At 34.8% G+C, this 25,516-nt stretch overlaps 3 protein-coding genes across 5 annotated transcripts; 1 reads left to right on the forward strand and 2 right to left on the reverse strand.

The window, feature by feature from the left end:
- Positions 1–5,949: 5,949 nt before the first annotated feature.
- On the forward strand, positions 5,950–6,600 carry LOC149401629 (uncharacterized). The gene is made up of 2 exons (XM_089610812.1): positions 5,950–6,126; positions 6,229–6,600. The coding sequence occupies exons 1-2, from the start codon at positions 5,950–5,952 to the stop codon at positions 6,598–6,600; spliced, it is 549 nt and encodes a 182-aa protein (XP_089466938.1).
- Positions 6,601–7,428: 828 nt separating this feature from the next.
- LOC149401630 (protein BPS1, chloroplastic-like) lies at positions 7,429–9,667 on the reverse strand. 2 transcript variants are annotated; one of them, XM_089611639.1, is made up of 3 exons: positions 9,522–9,667; positions 9,327–9,388; positions 7,429–8,707 (listed from the first exon to the last, which is right to left on the reverse strand). In XM_089611639.1, the coding sequence occupies exon 3, from the start codon at positions 8,690–8,692 to the stop codon at positions 7,628–7,630; it is 1,065 nt and encodes a 354-aa protein (XP_089467765.1). In that variant the 5' UTR covers positions 8,693–8,707; positions 9,327–9,388; positions 9,522–9,667; the 3' UTR covers positions 7,429–7,627. The 2 variants fall into 2 exon arrangements, with proteins under 2 accessions (XP_089467765.1, XP_089467766.1); XM_089611640.1 differs by lacking the exon at positions 9,522–9,667 and having other exon boundaries at positions 9,327–9,512.
- A 12,569-nt stretch (positions 9,668–22,236) lies between these two features.
- Positions 22,237–25,516, reverse strand: LOC149401631 (Protein kinase superfamily protein). 2 transcript variants are annotated; one of them, XM_089611376.1, is made up of 7 exons: positions 24,739–25,516; positions 23,854–23,958; positions 23,611–23,733; positions 23,359–23,529; positions 23,118–23,247; positions 22,824–23,033; positions 22,237–22,716 (listed from the first exon to the last, which is right to left on the reverse strand). In XM_089611376.1, exons 1-7 carry the CDS (start codon positions 25,317–25,319, stop codon positions 22,684–22,686), a joined length of 1,353 nt encoding a protein of 450 aa, XP_089467502.1. In that variant the 5' UTR covers positions 25,320–25,516; the 3' UTR covers positions 22,237–22,683. The 2 variants fall into 2 exon arrangements, with proteins under 2 accessions (XP_089467502.1, XP_089467501.1); XM_089611375.1 differs by having other exon boundaries at positions 22,237–22,724; positions 24,739–25,510.

The raw sequence follows: 25,516 nt of genomic DNA on the forward strand, positions 1-25,516 counted from the left end.
TATTGATCATACGAATCTATTTTCTTAAAATCAAACATTTTAATAATAATTGTGTATTTCAAGTTTATTGACAGAGTCCATTCATTATATCGACAATACAATGCATGGAAAATACTAATTATAAGAAAATAAAATCTAAAATATAATTTATCCACTATATATATATATATATAATTATATGATTATGTATTAAAAAATAATCAAATTAAAATACTTTATTAGTTTATCACAAGACATATCTAAATTTATTTTAAGAATAGAAAATGTAACAATGTCAGAATGCCTTCATCATTCAGTTTAAAGTTGAAGTCATTCATATCTTTGTTTGATGATCATACGTTGTAAATGACACAATATTAGAAATATATATTAATATCTAATTATTAATTTCAATTATAAATTAAGAGAATAAGTAGTTCAATAGCTAATATTCTTTTCAATTTCGTAGTAAATTAATTAATTAAAAAATAAATTAAATTAATTAAAAAGTAAAATAAAATTATAGATAAAATTAAAAAAAAAATTAAGAGATTAACCACTTGGAACAAATATTTCAAAAATTAATATATCCATGTACTAAAAAAAATCTTAATTACAACGAGAACCTTCTAGCTTAGATGGGTGGATGACCTGATTGACTTTATTTATTTATGGTCTTTTGAATTTTAAGCCTTGAATGATTTTTTACTGAGGAATTTCCATGCTTAAACATTATATTATATTATATATAGATGATGTAAGCATAATGACGTCATTCACAGCATATAAGTGGGCTATTCCAAGTCCAACTGTCCAACCACGAAAGAAAAATTTGTGGAAATTACAAAAGTTGTATAGTGGATATAATATAATGAATACACAATATATAGTTACATAAATAGTGGGCTATTCCGCATATGAGGCTTTCCTTTAATTAATATAGTTCTCTTGTCAAAATATAATTACTCCTTTGCAGTTTTGTGGTGAGATGAGATCACATTGACGGTTAAACCTATAAAGCTCAAAGTGAAAAAAAGGATGGTAGTCTAGTATTTTTCTCTCTCTTTTATGAAAACAGTATAATTCCACATTATGTGATGTTTATTTTATTGCTTATTTGTTGTATTTGTGTAGCGTTTGCTTTGAATTGCAAGTGCTTGCCCGTTGACTCTTAATTTTCAAAATAGAATTTAGTTTACAAAAAAAAAAAACCCTAGAATAATACCACATGAGGTCGGTTCCTCCTGTGAATCCTAATTTTACGCATCAAATACACGCCACACCTTTAGATTCCAATCCAGGGAATCAAGCAACTGTTATCTTAAATCATGTGTTGCTTATAAATGAAATTGTTGAAATAAATAAATCAATGTTTAAAAAGGCAGTTTGGAGGCGCGCCTTTCGCCTTTTAGTGAGCATACCGCTTCAAGGCTTACGCCTGGGAGTATTTCTGGCGTTATGCGCCTCTGTCGAAAAAGGCGAGCGCCTTAGGCGGTCAAAACGCTTTAGAATCGCCCTTTACCGCCTTTGAAATGAGAGTTTTTTTTTTAAAAAAATATGGGCCAAAATAATCAGTCGGGCTTTTAATTCGGGCCTTTTTAGGTTTTTTTTAATGACAATTAACTATAAGTAATTAAAACAATCGGTATGTCAACCGTCTCTCACGCAAAACTCTCTGTCTCTCACGTTGATAAACTGCTCTCGTCCCTCAAAATTCACCCGACTCTCAAACCGTCTCTCACGCAAGGGGACAATGTTGTTTGATCACCTAGATGATGACAAGGACATGGAAGATGATGACAATTTTTCAGAAAACGAAGTGCTAGAAGACTATGATTTGTTTGATTAGTGTCGTCGAGTTTAATTTATATTTGAGTCTAAAACTCTTTTTTTTTAGTTTTTGTTTTAAAACTTATGAAAACTTGAAAATTACTATGAATTTTATATATATTATATATTTTCTATATTATTTTTGAGGCTTACGCCTCGTACCGCCTAAAGGCTTACCGCCTCCGCCTAGAAATGGATTTCGCCTAAATTCCTGCCTCCGCCTATTTAAACTTTGAAATAAATATATATATATGTATATATATATAATATATATATATATATATATATATATGTGTGTGTGTGTGTGTGTGTGTGACTAAAGAATATCAAGTAAACGCAATTTGAAGGCTAACACGGTGAGTCTCAAACTCAGCATGAATAAGATTTGCCATAGAGTAGAATCAAGCTTTTTTATTTCAATTATCATATGGTAATGTACTGTCTTTCGACTCCGAGATATTCTTACGTCATCAATGAAAGGATCATTGTTTGCGACGTGACACCGCAACATGATATCTGCCAAAGATGCTCGTTGTCTCCCTACGACAAGAGAAGATGAGTACCTCAGCTTCGCAGATAGACGGTGCGGTCCCCGAATCACTCACACTTATCAGAAATCAAATATGAGTTCCATCCTCAATGTCCATCGAGAGGTGCTTGGCATCTCGGGGAAAACTAGCAAGCAAGACAAATATGAGAATTGTTAACAACTAAACCACTTAAAACATATTAATTTTATTATAACCGACGTTTAGTTAATAATTGATAATTAGCCAAATTGATGATGTGGCGAGTGAAACCACTTATTTTGTACCGAATATACCCTTATTAGTTAATTAATAAAATTGATTTTCGTATCAAAAAATTATCATTATTCTTTAAATTCCTTAATTATAGGATCTGGATTTTATGATTTCAAAATAAACTTTAAAAAAAAAAAAAAAAAAAAAAACCCGTTATACGAAGGACCAAACTTGCAGGTTCGTGGATACGATCGTGAGGTGTGATCTGTGATAAGTAGTGTACGATCGATCTGTGTGTATATGTTTGGTGCTCCCTTCCTTGTTTTCCGCCGTTACTATGTCAGTTATTGCAAAGTTATAACGGTTAATATATTTTAGTAACAGTTAATATTTGGAAATTATTGGTAATATGTTATCTTCTCTAAGTATTTTTTCTGCGTTTTTTATGATTTGCATAGAAACTGATTCAGTTTGAAACGTGCGTTCTTTTTTTTCTTCTTCTATTGACTTATTTTCCTTTTTTATAGGATTCATTTACCATTTGCTGCACACATTTATTTTACACGTTTTTTTAGATACACAATTAGTTTTTCTATTTGAGATACACGCTTAATGAATAGGCTTCCTTTTTAATAGGGATTCAGTTCCAATTTATATTATTCGCAAGTTCAGCATGACTTAATTATATTAAATCCTAAATAAGCTATTTTTAGTAAATTTCGAAGTTCATAAGAAAAAAGCTTGTGAGTTAAAAAAAAAAAAAAAAAAAAAAAAAAAAAAAAAAAAAAAAACTTTAAGATTTAAAGAAAATTACTCTGCGCTCGTTTCATTTTTTTGCTTTTTCTTCAAATTTTCGCAGTAATAATTAGTAATATATAACAGTTAATAATCAATAATAATCGTTAATAACGTACTGGTCTCAAGATTATATGTTTTTCACAGTAAATAATCGTTAATTTTTGTTAATAAGTATTTGTTTATCTCTTTTCGTCAATATTTTTATGGTTTTGTACAGAATTAATTATTGTTAATTATCATTGATACATGGCCTTTATCTTCTCCAAGAGCTTTTTTCTGCGATTTTAATGTGTTGAATGGCTTATATGTTTTGGTTTTCTTTTTTAAATTGTGTAATTGGTTACGTGTACCCTTAAATATGCCTTATTAATCGCATCATTAATTTTTTTATCTTTATTTTCGTTTTTTCATTATGAATTAATGCGCTGGAAGAAATTTAAATTAAAGGGTAATTCAGTCTATATCTGATAGGAAATAATGTTGTGTGGCTAATAAATAATAATTATCCAAACGGTGGCTATTTTGCAATTTCAAATTTGAAAATGGCCATAAATCTACACTGCCCGACAAATATCTTGGACCTCCGCGCTTGCTCAGACACTGCAAGAAGCGGGTGTCGCGTTTGATCCGCGAGCATGTGTAGAGCCGACTCACCCAATGGAAAGATAGGGTGTTCTCTCATGCGTATAGAAAAATTCTCATTAATATTATCCGTCTTAATGATTGCATAACATGCAATACTTAATTTAGTCTAATGATAATTCTACATCACCTTCAAAGTAGAGGACATGGGTTCAATCTTCATCGACAGCAAATGCCCTTAAAAAAATAAAAATAAAAATAAATTATTAATGTTAAGCTCTTTTCCAAAGAAGAGGAAAAACTAACCTAAGGTTTTAAACCTCAAGCACCACAGCATACTCTTGGGCACCAATACTCTAAATGTAAAGTGTATGATTTGAATAAGCAAAGGACTCTCGACCTTTTTTCTTCTCTTTTTTGCGGGTTTTCACAGTCTATCACCAACGTAGATATTCTTGACTCTCTGTGTCCTTCGTCCGGAGCTTGGAGTTGTGTCCTTCCCACCTATATTGGTCTACCTCATCTACAAACTCAACATTTAGCTCTTTCTCTTTCTTTTTCTTTTTCTTTTTCTTTTTTTACAGCACGATATGTTGCAAAGCATTCAATAAAATAAAAAAGAAAGGTAAATTCACGTAAAAAAAAAAATAAATAAATAAATAAATAAACAATGCCTTGAAACAAAAATATTTGTTAAGACAATCCAATAAAGCTTGAAAACAAGTCATTGAGATGTCTACAATTTTATGAACAACAACAAACAACATAATTTATAAAATTATTGACTACCTGCATTATTTGTTTAATTCTGCTGGGAAAAAAAAAAGTAAACTAAAAATGAAACATCAATATAATTTAGTTAATATCAATAAATATGGTTACATATTAAAGTTTATATAGTCTTCCCAAGGCTAACACTGCAGTAATTAAAAATACAAATATACCAATAAATATAAAAATGAAATTAATTTCTTCAAAGTTTTAAATATTTTATTGTGGTTTGTTACAATAAATTTTAAATGATATAAAAAAAAATAATTGTAACAATATTTAACCATCACAGTGATTATAATATAAAGACATACATATATATATATGCAATCGAGAGAATATAATGCGTTTAATTTTATCATCGTAGTTTATGTGCATTAATATTAAAGAATTTGCGTGAGGATTTAAGTATTGAAGAAAGAAGATTTAAATTGACATATATATTTAATTCGTGTTATTGTATGTCTAAGGAGTTTATATGTGCTTATGAATTATTATATAATTCATTTTTTATTTAAAGGTTCATGGCACTCATTAATCCACAATCCAATAGATAAATATCATAGAATTTATTTTTTCTAGACAAAAATATGAGAAAAAATAATAACATATTTAGTAGATAATAGCTTTAGTAAAGAAAAAAAAAACTGTCCATATAAATGAGCTATTGGTGAGACAAAAACTCCGGATCTTTAGCAACATTTCGCACCGGGTCCAAAAGCAACTCCTTTCGTGGAGAGCACGAATGTTCTAGGCCGGGGGTAGAGAGATATTGGTGAAGGCGGTTGTCCAAGCGATCCCTACTTATACGATGAGTCTCTTCAAACTCTCTTCTACACTCATTAATGAGCTTCACGGGCTAGTAGCTCGGTTTTGGTGGGGGGGTTCGGAAGACAAGCGGAAAATTCATTGGAAGCGGTGGGATTTTCTTACCCGTTCGAAGAAAGAAGGGGATTTGGGATTCAAGGACATCGGCGACTTTAATCGGGCTCTCATCGGACGTCAAGTGTGGCGAATGATTCAATACCCGCAGTGTTTGATGGCGCGGGTGTTCAAGGCGTAGTATTTCCCGTTTACGTCGGTGCTTGACCTCGAGAATAAAAGCCACTTTTCTTACCTTTGTAAGAGCCTTTGATGGGGATTGGAGCTACTACGCAAAGGTATTAGGTGGCAAATCGGAGAAGGTAACGTGCGGGCCTTTGCTACTCCTTGGCTGCCAAGGAATGGTGCATTCTCGTTGATCTCTATGGCACCGGATGATGACTTTCCTTGGCGGGTGGCTAATTTCGTGGAAGGGGGTTCGTGGAAGCGAGGGCTCTTGGAAGCGATTTTGACCCCTTATGATGTGGAGGCGGTGATGAAGATCCCTCTCGGGGTTGGCAGTGAGCGAGACCGCCTTGTTTGGCACTACGAAGAGAATGGGGTATATTCGGTTCGCTCGGGGTATAGGCTTGCATGGTTGGAAGGACATCAGGGATTGTCGTCCTCTTCGACTTCGGACGCTGTGTGGTGGGAGAAAGTTTAGGGTTTGGCGATTCCTCCGAAGGTCAAACATCTCATTTGGAGATGCTGGTACGATGCCCTCCCGACCTGTGGGAATCTTCGGCAACGAGGCGTTCGCTACCTCCCCTTCTGCAGCTTTTGTGGAGAGCTCCCGGAGAATGCTCTCCATGCGACGTGGAGCTGCGACCGGGCCCAAGCAATTTGGCGATCGTCGATGCTGTGCCAGTGGGTGGAGAAGACAAGTTCGTTACCGTTCCAGGAGATTTGTAGACGGGCTGCGGAGTGCTTATCTGTGACGGACTTGGAGTTGTTTTATGGGCTGGTGTGGGCCGCATGGTCTGACCGAAATCGGCGTCTCTTCACGGCCAAGTCAGACTTCCGGAGGCGTGGGTGAACGAGGTGGCTAGTTGGTTTGCGAGCTTCAAGGAACATACTCACCGGCTGGGTGCGGGGAAACCGCCAACAGAGTCGCGGCCGGAATCCTGGGTTCGTCCGGGGGAGGGGTTGCTGAAACTAAATGTGGATGCTGCTTGGGATGAGGCGACTAAGCAAGCGGCGCTGGGAGGAGTCGTTCGAGACCATCTTGGCAAGGTAGTGGGCGTGACAGCCGTTATGCTGGGGGATGTCGACTCGGCGCTCACTGCCGAGTGTAGAGCCATTTCAGAGGGGCTGCGCTTCGTGCAATCCTACGGGTGGCGAATCGCTACGGTGGAGTCCGACTGCCTGCATGCTACGCAGCTCATCGGGAGTCGGAACACTCGAAGTTTTCAAGGCCCGTTGATTCATGCAATTTTGGCTATTTTGGATTCCCAATCTATTTCTTGTTTTTGGGCGCCTCGGATCTGTAATGAAGTTGCAAATTGTATTGCTAAAACTCGTTTTAATCGGCTAGAGGGCGATTTGTGGTGTTTGTTATGCCCGGCGTGGCTTGAGGATTGTATTCAAGAAGGATATTCTATCATCTGCTGTGGTTTAATGAAATCAGTTCTGTCCCCTAAAAAAAATATATATATATATATATATATATATATATATATATATACATATATTTAATAATTATTTTTCTGTATTAGTTTAAACATTGACAAAAAGAGGTTAGTTAACATACTAAATTTATGTATTTCCAGATTTATATTGTCTACTATTTTTTTAAGAATGCAAAGACTCCGGCAGCGTCGCCCGGACATTAAACTCAATTTATATACTATATAGACTTGATCGCTAGACAATAACACCCTTTTATATATTGATGATGAAGCCACACTTGACAACCTGTAATACACATTTGACCACTGCAAATAGCCATATATATTTATATAAATATATATAGAGAGACTTAGTATACAACTCAAACCACATAACAACACACTTATAGGAAAACAGTAAATCACATTCCGACCTGTGCACCGTTGAGTCCAAGTTCACCTCGAAGCCAGACCTAAAGTTCCCGCCATCTTCGGCACGGCTTTACCTCCATCGCCTCCTCTCAAATTCTTGAGCAACTCGTCACGGCCATCCATTACCGTCGTGAAATACCCATTCACTTCCTTGGTCAAAACGTCGATCCCCATTGAAAATTTTTCTGCTTGACTCCTCAAATCTGCAACAGAGCTCTGAAGAGCAGCCTCGTGCTCAGAATCGACCCCTTCTCGGATCATGGGATACAATCTCTTCACCGTACCATCAACAGCCTCGAGTTCTTTCGGCACAATCGGCCTCCCCTTTTGAGAGATTTTTCTGACTGCCGAGTTTACATTAGCCTGCAAGTCTTTAAAAGACTCTGCCCACAAATATGTCTCTGCCACTCTCAAATTCAAGTTGAAAAGCCTCTCTGCTGAGCCAGAGAAGGCTGCGGCAAATACGCTATAAACAAAGACCGTCTCGACCTTGACTCCATACATGGCTCGCATCAAAATCTTCCCTTTAGCCGAGTTCTTCACCTTTGGGTGGTCCAAAGATTGCACAAGACTCTCCAAAATGGTCCAGCAATTGCCGAATCTTGGGTTCTTTGTGCCCATATGACTTCTCCACCCATCAAGCGAAGAACACGTTCGGGTTAATTGATGAGGCGAGACTGACTCGAGATTGTGCGCTGCGCACTTGAGATAGAGATTGCCCTGGTTCAGACGCGAGAGCTCGGAGTTAAAAATGACACTCATGTCTAGCAATTTCACGCTCACGTCCAAATAGGCGTCGATCCACTTCTCATCCCAGTCACTCACGGGGAGCTCAAGATCAGCTATCAGAGTTATTATGTCTCTGTAAGTTTCAGAAATTGATTCCATGGCCAGTTTCATCCACGAAAAGCTGAGAACATCACTTTTGTCAATTGGGTTTAGTTTTCTCATCCTCTCAGACAATGTTTTCTCAAAAGAGTTCAACAAGGATAAGAGTTCTGATGATATCTGGGAATTTTTGGGTGATATCCTCCGGAAAGGATTCCCAAAAGGGAAAAAGGCTCGGTGTGGTTCTTGTGGACGACTCATATTGACTTGTTATCACTGCAAAAAATACCATATAGAAAATACAGTGGTATGAGACTTTTAAGACTCGGAAAAATACACAACTCCATATTGAAAATACTTCAGACCAACGATTCCTGTGCATATCAAACCTAACATGAAATCAGAACATAGAAAGCCAATATCAAAACATGCGTTTTTGGGATTTCATTCGGATCTTACATGATAAATAAATTACAGTTAAAGTAAGCATGTGATTACTTGCAACAAAAATCTTCAAAGAATAATTCAGGCTATGTTTCACGAAAAATAAGCCAGTCCTCAAATTATTTATAATTCTCAAACACACCACGACCAAAGACTAGTAGATTTCTCTTTTCTCCAGTTTCTCAGTAACCAAACACAAAGTCAAGCTCATACAAACACCCAGAGCCCTAGCTCTCAGATTCAAGAACACAAATCTCCAATTTTGGGTTTCAATTTCGATTGTCTTATTCTAGCACGCATACATATCACAAATAAAATCATAGCCACAGCCGATCTAACAAAAGAACAAAAAAACAGCCCAACCCAAACAGATCTAATACCTAAGATAGTTTACTCAAATAATACAGAACAAATATGAAAACATGAACACAAAAATTTAAAATCCACTCACCGATTCCACAGATCTACGAAAGCCTCGGCGAATCCACAGCAACCGCGCAACCCTAACTAGATCTACAAGAAACCCAAAAACAAAAAGAAACGAAAATAAAACAAAAATCCTTAATTCTTCTGGCTCTACAAAACATGCAGCCGAAAAACGAAGAAAATTGACTAAATAACAATACAGAAGCAGAGATTTTCTCACCAAATTCAACACGCGCTTGAAGATACGAAAGATAAGAGAAATTTCAGGGAAAGTGTCTAAATATGTTTTTTTCTCTTTCGTTGAAAATTCTAGGGTTTTCTCTTTCCACAATTGAGGCCACAGTAATGAATGGCTTTTGGACCTAAAGAGGGGTTGGTGATAGACTCACCCGAGATAAAATACTATCTTTTCCACGTGTCATTAGTATGACGCGTAAAGCATGTATTTTATTAATTTTGTCGGATGAGGCGTTTTGTTTGGTTATGGTAGTATGGCTGGTTTTGTGCACCTTTCGAGTGGCGGAGGAAAATGTACGTTTCGTTCGGTAATGGCAAATCAAGTGATGACACATAAACTTAAATTAATGCAAATGGTTGTTGTGATAAGAGATCCAACGGTTGAAATTTTCCTTTTTATTTTATTATTTATTTAATATGAAGAGAATATAAAAAAATCATAATGATGGAAAAAAATCATTTTCTTTGATCGAAGGTGGAAAAAAAAATCCTTACCCATGTGATTGGATGATGATTCCATTTTACGCAATCACATCGATCAAATTTGAAAAATATAAATAAATAAATAAAGGGTCAACTTAAATATTATATATTTAGAGACCTTCATTACATTATAAATTATAGGGAAAATATCATGAGTATCCCTCGTATTTCATCGAAATGCGAAATTTATCTCATCTATTTCTAGAAATATCAGACATATCTATTCTGTTTAATATAAATGACATATACATCCCTTAAAAAAATGTTATATTACAAATATCACCATTATTCGTTTATTTTTTACAAAAAAATAATTTGAACTCCCCAAAATACTCTTAATGAAATAATTTTTTATTTTCTACTCTATATGCAAAAAAAATTAAATTAAAAAATTTCTTTATAAAAAGTTAAGGATTTTTTTTATAAAGAGAGATTTTGATTTTTTATAATAAAATAGTAAATAAATATTTATTTTATTAAGTGTATTTTGGGGAGTTCAAATTATTTTTTTGAAAAAAATAAACGAAATGGTGATATTTGTAATATAACATTTTTTTAGGGGAGATATATGTCATTTATATTAAACTGAATGGATATGTCTGATATTTCTAGAAATAGAGGGGACAAATCTCACATTTCGATTAAACACGAAGGATACTCCTGATATTTTCCCTAAATTATAATGTTAAAAAAGTTCAAAAGTAAAAAAAAATAAATAAATAACTTTCATTAAACAGGCCAGGCGGTGGTGACAAATCAAATCCGTGAAATTTTGGCGATTTTTTCAATATATTAATCCTTGATCAATCAAATTATCGAATGTCATTTTCTTTATGAAAATTAACATTGACTCTGCAGTTAATTAACAGTTCGAGCCAACAAAAAAAATAAAAAAAAATTAAGACAAGAAGTAAATTAGAGTTTATATTTAGTTATTTATTAATAACTAGCATTTAATTAGAGAATCATGTGAATGACATGGATTAATTATAAAGCATAAAAGTAATGTAGATGTGTAGAAGGAAAGCTAAAAGATTAGAAATATCTTATGGTGCCTTTTTTTTTACGGAACTCCGATTGTTGTTATCGCTTGTAATTCATATGGTGGAGACAGAAAAAAATAAATAACTTTTATACAGGATAAGAACTTTCAACTTCTAAATGTCATCAACTCCATTTAGATAGAACTCTAATTATAACTATAGGTTATGGTAATACGTAAATAAGAATCATTTATACAATACTAAAACAAAGTCATAAAACAGGCATAAACACTGTAATTACAACAACAACAAAAAATAAAAATAAAAATCCAAAAAAATTCAAAGTGATCTCTAGCTAACAACGAAATAAAAGGAAGTGAAACTGTTATCCAACAGTGTTGTTGTTAGGGCGTCATTTTCAATAGGTAGAAATGACACCCCGAGAGCAAAAACGACAAGACAAGCCCATATATAAATCCCAAGTTCACAAGAGAATTTTTTTGGTCAAACCTCTAGTCAACTTTGACTCTTGGCACCAATTCATTTTGGGCACAAAACAAGCCTTGGCGCCAACTTATTGTGACAGAAAACAAGTAATGACGCCAACTCATTTTGGCCATTATATAAGCCTTGCCGCTAACTTGATGATGCCGCAAACCTGATGATGACATCAACCTAATAGCGTCGTCAACCTGATAGCGACGCCAACTTGATGCTGACGCCAACTTGATAATGTCGCTAACCTGATGCCGCTAACCTCACATGCCGTCAACTTGATGGTGGCAACAGCTTGAGGTGACGCCAACCTGATTACACTAACTTGATGACGCAGCAAACCTGGTGGTTGCACCAACCTGAAGTGACGCCAACCTGACGTTGCCGACCCAAAATGCCTCCTACTACATGCTGCCGCCAACCCCAAAAATTCACCTAGAGGTAGTTGTCGCCAACTCCTCTAGCCATGATGTTGCCAACCTACCCAAGGCTCCTTGTCGCCAACCTGCCAAGGGCTCCTTGTCATAAATCCACTTGCCACGAGGCAAAAGTCACCTCCAACCTCTCTTTTCTTCAACTCATAACAAAGACAAGTCTCAAGCCTCTATAAATACCTGTCTCAACTGTCTCTCAAGGTAAGGGCTCTCTGGACTTGAAAAAGTTTTGCATCTTTCTCACTAGAGAAATATTTCTTCTTTCTACCCTTTAGAGATGAGATGAGACCCCTCACATTTACTAATGTTGAGCGTCAGAGCGCGCGTAGGGGGAAAACCCTCTACACCCTCTAGTTCATCATTTTAATGACAAAGATTATTATGTCACTAAATAATCTACTATCTATTATAATTATTATTATAGTTAAAACATTTATATCTCATCATATAAATTTTTATGCAAAAAAAATTGTTACAATAATTTATTCTATGATTGGGTTTTGTCTTGTAAACTTTTTAATACATTAATTTTGTATGAAATCGTGTCAAATTTTATAAACAAAACCATATAGTATTTTTTTTGTTTGCATTTTCTAAAATACATCATACAGTGTAAATTAACTTTTAAAAAAAATTATGACATTAATAGTATTAATCATAGGTCTTTTAAACACGTTATCATTACAATTTAATTTATTTTATTCATTAACAAAGTAATTTAAATTTTTAAGGTAAATTTAGTATCCTATATTTTTTCGTTTATTTTTCTTATATTTTTTGTTTCATTTTACACATTTTATTTTTAAATAATATGATTAGGAATTTTATATTCGATAAATATACCATCTTTACCATTGTCTCCTTAAAATTAATTTATGATATCAAAAAAATATCAATTTATGTCTTTGAATGTTAAATTACAACTAATTTAATTTTCACTTTAAAACATAATTCTATATTTTTCATAGCTAGGGTATATTTTCTCCTATGTTGTATTATTTTTTATTTTTTGAGAAGTCTCCTATGTTGTATTTTATCTTTCTAAATTTCATTTATGATTATATTATAAATAAATTATGTTCAGTGATATGTCATGTGGAGCATGGCCTAAAACTAGTATAATAAAAGGTTTGACTACCTCTTTTGGTGGATACAAGAATCAATCATCAACAAAACACCAGGCAAATTACTTTTGTTATTCTATATTGAATTTGGAAACAAAATTTTTATTAGCTACTTGATACAAATAAAATTTATATTAAATCCACGTTCCTTTTTATTGTTTCTATTTATAGATTGGATAGTTTGCAAAATTAAGTTCTAGGAGATACTAGCTACAAAAATTATATACGGGCGGAGAGCAAAGTAGTATACATCATTGGCAGCTTCAGGGAGAAGCAACAAGAAAAATCAATTCATTGTTTTGTACACCTTAAACTTATTATGTGAATAAATTGTTATTGTGAAAGTTAGCACTTTTATATTCAGCTTCTCAACATGGCCTAAATTCAATTGATCACGTGGAAGTTATTAGATCAAGACTAAAAACGTATGTTTGACAATCTAACAGATCAAGTTTAATTACTATAAAAAAAATAATTTTATTTAGTTTTAATACAAGCACAATTAGTAAAACTCAACGAAAAATACCTTCAAACATGTAAAATTAATCATGTCATTTATCAAATAAACACTTATTTAATTCCTAGTCAAACAGAAAATAATACAGTCGACAATATCGCAGTAACGCTCGAACAACTACCTCGAAAAAGCTAAATTAGAGCTCATTGAGAAACTATTATTAGATCTTAAACACGTATTCTTGTAGAATAATTTTGGATGTCTGAATGTCAAGAATTAATGGGTCTTATAGTTTAATATAACGGTACTTTCACTCTATGAGATATTATATTAAAATTCACCAAGTTGTATATGCTCTTTTAAGTTCATTATGTCTTCAATTTAGTGTTAATTTGTTGATTTTAACCTTTTTTTAGATTAGCTGTTTAAATCTGATGTGCTTTTAAAATTTTACATGGTTTAATCCAAAAATAGAGTATTATGTGATGATTTTTTTCGATGATTTGTTTAAATTTAACATGTTTTTATTTTATTTTATTGGGGTTTCATCCAAAAAATAGAGTATTATTTGTTGATTTTGTTTATAATGGTTATGTTTTAGAGTAGATATGAAGTATGTTGATATGTTTGAATTTGAGTTGATTTTAAATTTAATTTAAATTTAATCCGAATTATACTTGATTAATTTGTTATGATTTTTTATGTAGGCTGATTTTGACTATATTTGAATAATTTGTAGTTGATTTTGAGTAGATTTAAATAATTTGTAGTTGATTTGAATCATGTACTTGAATAATATATGATCTTACTTGAGAACGAGTTCTCTTATAAGCTAATATGATTCTAATCCAAAATTATTTTTATTTTTTGAAGAATGACGTCAGATCTAGGAAGAAAGTATTGATCGACACTCGAGGGAAGGACGAACTCTTATGTTTGCAACTATTGCGGCCATACCATGAATGAGGGGGCATTACTAGGGTGAAGAATCACCTAGCTGGTACTGATGCACGAACAAGTGTTCAGACGTGTGACAAGTGTCATGTTGAACTCAAGATGAGATGAGAAAGTTGTTTCATAGCAATTCTCAAAAGAAGAAGGAGAAAAAGAGTTTGAAGGAAACAATTTGAGCCGATCTCCGAAAAGGTCTGTACAAAGATGATTCGGAGGAAGAAGATGATGAGGTGTTGGTGCATTCAATGATGAAGAGAATACGAAATGAAGAAGTTGCTCAAGCATGGAAGCAATAACGAGAAGGAACGGGTGGATCTTCAGGAGAGCCTCAAATGCGAAGATCGGCATCTCGGTCCCCTTCTCTGTATATAATTCCTAGTTCACGACAAAAGAAGGTTGATGAGATGGTCAATCCTGGATGGCAGAAGAAGTTGGGAAAAGTCGTGAGTAGATTTTTCATTCATGAGCACGTTGCTATGAATAAGGCTAAATCTCACCATTTTCAAAACATGATGGCAGTTGCTCTTGATTTAGGTATGTCATTTTAAATTGATGTTTAAGTTTTTTAATTTTATTCTAAATTGATATTTAAGTGTTTTAATTTGAAATTTCAGGACCATGCGTTCCGCTACCAACATTTGAGATCCACTACACGTATTTGGATGCAGAAGTTGTAGAGTTGCAGAAGTATGTTGACCAACAAAGGAGGAATTTGGAAAAATTTGCACCATTTTGACAGATGGTTGGACAGGTCCAACGATGTTGAGCATCATCATCATCATCTATTATGTGGGGTTGACCGTGTTCTTGAAGTCCATTGATGCTTCCGACAAGATAAAGAGTGGAGACAATATCTACGGCGTTCTCAAATAAGTGATTAAAGATGCCAAACACCATAATATAGTCCATATTGTGACATACAACAGCTCAAACTACAAAAAAAAAAAAAAAAAAAAAAAAAAAAAGGTCAAAAGTTGATGAAGAGGTATAATTTGTACTAGACCTCGTGTGCCGCACATTACATAGACCTGATGTTCAAAGACATCGAGAAAAGGGAGATTGTCGATTATGAAAAATAGCTCGTCAAATCTCAAATTCATCTACAACCATGCTCAAGTGTTAGCAACGATGGGAGAACTCTCTCAAGGTGAAATTACGCAACCTGGGACAACTAGGTTCATGACGTAATATTTTGTTATTCGTATTATCCGTAAAAAAGATAGCCATGTTAAAGCAGATGTTCGCATGTCGATGTGGACAACATCGAGTTATCTTTTGCTGCGAGAGGAAGATTGGTCACAGAGAGCATAGTGTCTTCAAGATTATGGCACGGGGTCGACGATGTTTGCTAGATAGTTGAACTTCTTTACAGCTATCTTCGATTGGTCGACAATGAAGTTCATCCGACCTTGAGTTTATTGTAATATGTTTTACATTAGATGAAGAAGAGGTAAGCCGTGATTCCAGGAAAAAAAATGGGTTTTCGACATTGTGGAGAAAAGGTGAACCAGTCAATTGTGTCATCCATTACACGAAGCAGGTAATTGATTGCAGCTATCTGACTTAATTCAATTTTAAAGTATATTTGCTAACATTTAACCGAATTATTTGTAGATTTCTTCTTCAATCCATAATTGCAATACAACGGAGAGATCCATATGGACAGTACCCATATGGTAGTGTTTAAAAAATACAATTGCTTATTTTTTGTATGACGGGTGTAATTTAACATAATGATATTATATAATAGCTACTAGCATTTCGAGACGCTAAATTTTTTTTCGGATATCAGCTAGGGGGACTTTGTGTGCATGTTATTTAATCAAAACATTTCACAAATCCTATTACATAAGAGTGCGATTACTAATATTTAATTTGTTTCAGTGAACTGGTGGGAACTTTACAAGATCACAACACCTACACTGCAAAGATTGGCCATGTGAATCATATCGCAAACGGTGTCCCCATTTGCTTGTGAGAAGAATTGGAGCACGTTTGCATTAGTGCATACGAAACAAAGGGAATCATCTAGCTTACAAGAGATTGGAAAAACTCGTGTTATGTAGCTATAGAGTAACATGTACGAGAACTCGACGGGGGCTGTAGATCCATTGTATTTTATCGATGGGGCTTTCGAAAGTTAGGTAGGAGCAATGAAGGAGACGATGAGTTGTTTTATTTGATTGATCTGGTGCACTTAGACGACGTAAATCAGAACTCGGATCCCATAATAACGAGAAGCAGATAATATGGGAATTGATGTCAACCAAGTGGTTAATGAAGAAGTCCGATCCCCCTCACGTCGAGATCATTCAACAAGTTCTTCAGATGATGGTGGTGGTGATGACCCAAGCGGTATGATAACATTATCCTAACGGTACCTTTTTTTCAATTTGTTATTGATTATTTTTCATGACCATGGTAGGAGGCACACATGCTCGTGGGCATGCTGAAGGTAGCGGCCCATTCTACAGTGGAAGTGGTGGATACGACTCTCAATACGGTGAAGGTGGTGGATATGGCACCAGATACATAACACCAACGAATGATGATTACGACTGTTTGCATCCAAGTTTTTTTGAGTCAGGATATGGAGCCAACACCCACAGAGCTTCTTCTGATGCAATGTCAATCTATTCTACTAGTAATGAACTTGATCGATTGTCCTAGTTTTTTTGGTGCGTTCTCTATTACACTGAATGCCTCAGAATCTTAATGTTTTGTTCAGCCATATCGTGGGCCTTACCCTTACTTTGAGTATCTGATGATAGTTCCCGTGCTTGTGCCCCATCATCCCCGTCTCTCCCCACGTCTTACAACTTATTAAAATAGGGACCGAACATATGAGAACGAACGCAATATTCATTACCAACCAGGTTTTGAGAAATACTTGATTTATGTTGGTTTACATGAGTATAACTACGATCTGTTAGTGATTAATTCACTTCACCATAACCATGCATAATAAATTAATTACGCTACTTAGCTAATTGGTTAAGGTTATTTAACAAGATCTAGATTTATTGAATTAATATCAAATAATGAGATCAATTATCAAGCAACTGAATCAAATAGACGAGTTTATCAAAAAAACTTATGGGTTTCTCTTTAAGTTTTTGAATCAGGTTATCCTTCTTCTTCTCGTCTTCTTCTCCAATCTTTGAGCTCCGATCTGATCTCCCGGATATCTCTGAATCTCTTGGATCTCCTTAGATGACACCGTATTCTTCCGAAACGTAATATTCGGATGATACAAGAATACAGTGTGGGCACATTCTATTGATCTAACAAGATCTGATTATGGAGTTTTAGATCTAACCTTATTTTTCCAATAATGGAATCACAAAATTTCGAGGGAGAGAGAGAGAGAGAAGAAAATTTGTCCATCTCTATGGTGTTGAGCGTATTTTTGCTTCTTCTATTGTGTGTCTATTGTGTTCTCATTGACCCCTATTTATAGTGGTAAAAAGGGATATTCTAGGAAGTTCATAGGATATTTTATTTTCCTTTATTCTTTCATATTTTGTAGTTAAGCATGAACCACTGGATCTTGACTATAAATCCTACTTTTTTTTTTCTCATCCATCAGATCAGAATCTAAGATATTATATTTCCTTATTTTTCACATATATTTAAGAAATCTTGATATTTGAGAATAATTAGGACAATATCTTATTTTCTTATTTAATGGAGAGAATATTTCTACCACTATTATTCTCCTAGATATTAGGAAATTAATTATGAGAGATAATAAATGACAATATCTTATTTCCTTATTTAATGGAGAAAGAATATATCAACCATTATTATTCTCTCTCTTATTTAATTAGTTACCTGATTTCTTTTCCACAAATCTAGCAACTAATTAAATAGAGAATATTAGGTAATTAATACCCAAAATAGGCGTCTACCATAGGGTCATAGGCCAATGAATTTTCGAATTTTACAATGTCCATAAGACCCAACTTAAAATTCAATTAATTATTTACTTGATCCAACAATAAATAATTATTTCCACAATAAATATTTAATTTGGCAAATAGACAAATTTTCGAATGAATGGTGCTAAACAATTTACAACTGTGAGATTGTAATAATAATAAATAATCTTTATCATTATTATTAGAGAGTTTTTGCCCGTCTTAGTCAGAGTCAAATCGGAGACTATGGACCTAGTAATAGAAGCTCCTACAAATCCGATTAAAAGACGAAATAGTCCTTTCTATTTTCAATAGATTTGTTCAATCTTGTTCAGTTCCACAAAGTAATCCAAGACTGCACTCTCCTTATTACTATAATTATATTTACTCATCGTGACAAGTGTCCACTGATCTAGTCAGTTCGTGATCAAGATCCTCCAGGTTCAACTCGTATCGAGTAAGGTCAATTATTCAGTTATACCTTTCTCGATACATATGTACCCTAAGCACCGTTGCTTCCCCAATGAAATATTCTTCCGTACGTTATTTACTACGAAAGTGCTAGCAATCTATTGGTTCTAGAATCAACCCTTAGGTGAGTGAATATTGACCTTCTTTCAGGAAGGTTGGATTCCATATCTGTCAGCCATTTTCTTCTCATATTACATTCCGGATTTCCAAGACTTAAGTATCCCAACATCTCAGTAGCCTTTCACGAATAAGTCAAAGAACCCGACGGTATGACCTAGCAGTCCATGATCACTTAGGGATTTAGATCAAGTCTCACTGTGACCATCATAGCGACCCTGGTTAGTGTGTCGTAACAATACTTAAATGACACATCAACAACTAAAGTCCGTTCAAGCCGTACACTTACAACAAGTGCAGAATGCTTCCACAAAGTGATCAACATTCACTTGTGTTCCACATATATGATTTTAGATACATCTATCAAACATGTATCCATCATCGACCATGTTTTAGCTCACCGCCCGAGCTAAGATGCCCAGCATGTGATTCAGTTTAATGCGGAGGCTATGGATGATAGTTATTATTGATTATGATTCATAAAACAACTCACTAATTATATGATGCTAATAAAGTAAACTTTTTATCCAATTCAGTAATCATTCATGTTTATTTATTATCTTCAGTGGGCAATATTCCTAACATGATCCTCATGTGGAGACTTATATGACTTAATATGTTGACATGATGACTTGGTACAAGTATTGCCTATTTCAAGATGAACAACCTCATACATTTCAGCGACCTCGACACTCTAGCTACGAGTACTGAGTGTGAACTATTTTTTACCATGCTTTGGTTTGTACGTACTCTATTTAGCGTGGTTTTGTGTGAGAACTCTCTATTATGTGTGTCTTGTTTTGTATTCTATTTAGTGTGACTTGATTTTTGTGAGATGAGAACTCTATTATGTTATATCTATATATGATGTGAACTTTATTTATGTATGTTCGTGATGTGAAATTGTCAACTGTATTTATGAATTGTGATATAGAATATGTATGTCTGTGCAATGTTTTTCTTTTAAAATTGTTTATTAAATACCTCGCGGAAAATCTTTTTTTTTTTCGTGACTTACTTCAAGGATAACGGTTTACCAAACGAAAACGAAAACGAGAACCTGACAACTTCGACACTTATCGCGTTATATCATGGAAGTTAAAGTTAACCGATAAAATTGAAGTTATGGTACGAAAATGGTCAGTTGAACCTTGATATAAATTATAAAATGAAGTTTAACAAACACCATTGGTTAGTGTAATCTGTTTCGGGCGCAAAGATATATCATATTCGGAAGGCGATGTCTTATAAATATATATTTTTCGCAAGTGGCGGCCATTAAATAGAAAACTTGAGGACCCGGACTATAAGAATTTAGTAGCTTATTTTAAAAACATGAGATATTCTTACACTCTATTTGTTTAAAAAAATGTAAGAAATAAAATAACAAAATTATAAAATATTCTCAAATTTCCACTTGCAGTACCAAGTCCAAAGAATGGCAAAAAAGTCAATTAGGTACCAAAGGCTAGCTCATGCCTAGGGGGGCTTTATTTATTATTATTCTTTGTACTATTATTTTAATCAGAATCAAGCCTAGTGGGATTATTATTATTATTATTATTTTAATCAGAATCATGCCTAATGGGATTGATTGAAGAATTCAAATGGCTCTCCAAAATCCAACCCCATGCTACACGTCATACCCAATTAATTAAAGGAAAAATATCAACAATATCTCTTGTGTTTAATCGAAATGCGAGATTTATCCTTCGACTTTTAGAAATATCAGACATATCCATTCAGTTTAATATAAATGACATATACCTTCCCTAAAAAATGTTATATTACAATTATCACCGTTTTCATTTATTTCTTACAAAAAATTAATTTGAACTCCCCAAAATATCCTTAATGACATATTTTTTTTATTTTCTATTCTATATACAAAAAATTTAAATTAAAAAATTTCTTCATAAAAAGTTAAGGATTATTTTTATAAAGAGAGATTTTGATTTTTTTAATAAAATAGTAAATAAATATTTATTCTATTAGGGGTATTTTGGGGAGTTCAAATTATTTTTTTTGTAAAAAATAAACGAAAAGAGTGAAATTTGTAATATAACATTTTTTAAGAGAGGTATATGTCATTTATATTAAAATGAATGGATATGTTTGATATTTCTAGAAATCGAAAGAATAAATCTCGCATTTCGATTAAACACAATGGATGTTGTCGATATTTTCCCTTAATAAAATTAAATTTAGGATCCTTAAAATTATGGAGAGTTAGACATATGATCAATTTACACTCTTATATTAAATTTAAAATCTATCTAATAATAAGAAAATGACCCAACTCATATTATGAAAGCAAACATGAGCCAAATTATATTTTTGATATTTAAATAATTGGAGTATAATTTTAATTGAGGGTAGATTGTAAACAGCTTCTTAAAATTATTCTAATATTTATTTATTGAACTATGTCATTATACTCGTACCTCTAGAAACTCCGATTAGGACACTTCATTCTTTCCAGCCAAACCAAAGAAAGGAAAACCCAACTAATACACAAACTAAAGCAACTGTCTGTATCGAAGCATGTAGACAAACTTGTAAATGGGTTTGCTTGGTCATACAGAGAAGGCATACAAAACAAAGACCAAAACAATATATATATATATATATATATATATATATATATATATATATATATATAATAGTTATGAAGACTGGTTCAGAAGGGAAAGACCAAGCTGCTAAGCAAACGTTGAATCATTCTAAGGTGTGGAGGCTTCCACAATAGACAAAAAAAAAATGTGTTAACGGACAGCTTACAATAGAATTGCAGTAATGGAAGATATTTTGTATCATTTGAACCCAAAAAGGAAAAGAAAAAAATTAGTTAGGGGGAAAAACCAACACCACAACCATACGTTTTTCAATATGGATATGGGTTTCCCAGCTAACTGGTCCTACCGTGGAAAAACAAAATATGAATAAATTTCAACTCATTAGCTGGTTCTTTGGTCCATCACAAAGAACCATCCAAATTTTGAGGGTGGCCTTGATATCAATATCTATCTCAGTTCTGCCTATCACAGAAGCTGGTAAAGGGTCCACTACTCAGTGCTCATGATCTCATCAGGGTTCTAAAGCTGGAAAATGATGGTGACATAAAGTTTATGACCTCAATAATAATGCATATATATATATACACATATGTATATACACATACTTATAAGAGAATGTAGCACATACATTAAGGTGAGGTTCGGGTGGGGATAAGATACGATTGGCTTTTATAATGCAGACACTTGCAAAGAATATAATGTATCTATAAGGTAAGACATACCAATATTAATGTTTTTACACCCAGAGCAACTTTGATGACCTATATATGTAGTACCTATAATAGGGTAGCAAAATAAACAAATACATTTCTTTTTAATTGTACAAGTGCATCACAATTTGATGCAGGGTACACCTGAAAAGGGGTATAAACTAAGCATAGAACATATGCGTAGTGACGTTTAAGCTTATGGAATTTTGAGTCGTACAATGAAAAAATAAATAGAATTCATGGTGGGAAAAGAAACTTATTCAAAACTGGAATCTTATCTGTTAGTCACCTAACCCTCCACTCCGATGGCTATCTCCACCTTGATGGCTGATTGTGAATGCTTCTGCTATCACATGCACTCGAATCCGAAGCCTCTCCGCCCAATTGTTTGTCGGCTACGCTACGATTCTCTCGCTGATAATCACGATTTGGCTGGAAAGTATCTTTCCCGATTCTGCTTTCCTGCATGTAAGTACGCCGAGCGTGTAAAAGCAGTTGCCTTTTGTATGTACGAAAAAATATATGGTTTATGAGATTTTGGAATCAGCGAGATAGACATACATCACGAATTAGCAGGTCGTCTGCCTCAAGCATGTGTATCACGTGTCCCATTTTTGGTCTTTTTGTTGCATCAGGATCGACACATCGAAGGGCAACCAGAAGAATACGTTTAAGTGCTTTCGAAGCTGGCATCTCAGGCAGCTTCGGGTCAACAACTTGCTCGGGTTTTCGGTTCCCGACCATGGATTTTAACCAATCAACCAGATTCACCTAAAGTAAACCCATATCCCTCAAGGTGTTAAACCCGGATAAATTACATCTGACATGACATGACAGTGTCATAAATAATATTACCTCTCCTGGTGGCCGTTTATAATCAACAGGGTTTCTTCCAGATATTATCTCCATGATAAGGATGCCAAAACTATAAATATCACTTTTCTCATTCAGCATTCCTGTGCAAGCGTATTCTGGTGCAACGTAACTGTAGAACAAAACCAAATATAAGAATTATTTTTCAGCTCACGCCAACAAGAAAGTAAGTATATCAAGTGACAAAAACTAAGAAAATTCGAAAGAAAACAATTAAAGATACCCAAATGTTCCCATCACGCGAGTTGTCACGTAACTCCTCTCTGAGCAAAGAAGCTTGGCAAGTCCAAAGTCGGATACCTTAGCGTGCCAGCGTCGATCAATTAGGATGTTACTCGATTTTACATCCCGATGGACAACCTTCGGCTCAAGACCCTCGTGAAGATAAGCCAGTCTGTACAGTAGAAACTCATGTTAGTTCGGACTTCGGATAAAGATAAAAGATTCATCTGAATAGGGCTACTGATTTTAGTACCCTTTTGCAGTTCCCAGTATGATGTTCATTCTGATCTCCCATGTAAGTGGGCTGACATCCCCCACATCTCCATGAAGCCATTGATCTAGATTACCATTGTCTACGTATTCATATACAAGCATCCTGATAAACGACAAATTCAAATGATTGAGATCTCTCAATAGACATCGAAATTCATAAGAATCCAAAGCCCAGAATTTTGGGCTGTAAAGAAGAAGGGAAAAAAAAGAGGAAAAGTTGTACCTATATGCACCCTCGACGCAGTATCCGAGCAACCTTACAAGATTTTTGTGGCGTACCCGGCCAATTGCTTCGACCTCCACCTTAAATTCCTTCTCGGCTTGACCCCTGAGAGAAGATCAGTATCATATGCATTTTTTACTATATCAATATTATAAGCTCAAGATTCATAATCCAAATAAAAACCCAAGCAACTCTCCAAGTTAAAACCAAGTGGATTCGAATGGGTAATACATCCAAAATTTCCATACACGAAAAATAAAACTAAGAATTGACTGAACCAAACTACATAAAGGAGTTACAGATAAGTAAACTAGATTGAGATTCGAAATATCCATACACAAACCTTCCGTTACATTAACAACGATCAAAACTACACCAGAAGGTAAGGTATAAATAAGGAAACTAGATAGACAAACTATGAAGAACGAAAAAACAATCCAATCAAGAATAACTGTCCAAAACTGACAATATTTCCTCAATTAGCACTTTCATTTTTAACAATTTTCTAGTAAACCTATCACAAACCAGTCAATCAAACGACTAGGAATTAGTCTTGAGACATATAAGTCTCGTATAGAAACCCCAATGAAAAATATTAAGAATTAACACACGACACGACTAAACGCCAGACCTTTGTCAACATGACAACATCCATTAACCAAGAGCAACAGAGTCAACTAAAAATATATATAAGTCGATAAAGGGGGAAAAAAAAGCCTTATACTCAGCAACCAAACAACAATTCTCCCTCAAAATAAACAACGACAACAACCAAAAAAAAAAAAAAATCTTTTTTACCTCTTAGCTTCCTCCAAGTCTTAACGGCCAAAAAAACGGTCAAACGCAAATACAAATCGATCTCACAACACACCCAAACTAAATTACCTGTTATTCAAGAGATTCTTGACCGCGACTCTAGTCCCGTCCCCAAGAATACCACTATACACAATCCCATACCCTCCTTCTCCGATCACATTCTCCGGCGCCAAACCATTTGTCGCCGCCTCGAGCTCTCTGAGTGTGTACCACCGTCCCCACCCAAGGTGCGACACCTCGGGTCCCACCACGTTCCCGTTCCCGCCGCCGAACCCCGCCGCCTCTCCGCTCGCCGCGCCGCGGCTCTCTCCGCTCGATCCCCGATCGGAGAATACAACTACGCGGTGGTCCGGCTTTCCGATCTCCACCTGAATATCCGCCGCTGGAGGATGGTGGACGATTTCCTGGATCTCCTTCGAAATCGCCGGCGAGTCGGATTTACCGAACGACGCCTTTGCCGCCGACTTGAATCCCTTCCCGCCGGCGTGTTTGGTACGGTGGCGAGAGGTTATGCAGATCGAGAGGAGGAATAGTGCAATGACGATGAGAGAGCCGACGAGGATCCCGATGACGATCCACAGTCGGAGGCCGAAGATCGAGGTCGGCTTGGAGAGCTCCGAGTTCACGAACGCCGCGTCGTAGACCGACATCGAGCTTCGTCTTCTCTTCTAGGGTTAGGGTTTAGAGGCTATGGCATTTGAGTCTCTGGTAGATTTTTGGGGATTTTTCGAGTTCCTTTCAATTGACTCTCCGGCGAAGAGAGAGAGAGAGAGAGTGAGAGAGAGAGGGAAGTGGATGTGTTAACTTATGGGTTTTCTGCTTTATTAATTTATTATTATTATTACAG

The sequence above is a fragment of the Urtica dioica genome, chromosome 4, assembly GCF_054948205.1.
Source record: "Urtica dioica subsp. dioica isolate 48M chromosome 4, U.dioica_male_clone48M_v1_H2, whole genome shotgun sequence".
Classification (NCBI taxonomy): domain Eukaryota; kingdom Viridiplantae; phylum Streptophyta; class Magnoliopsida; order Rosales; family Urticaceae; genus Urtica; species Urtica dioica.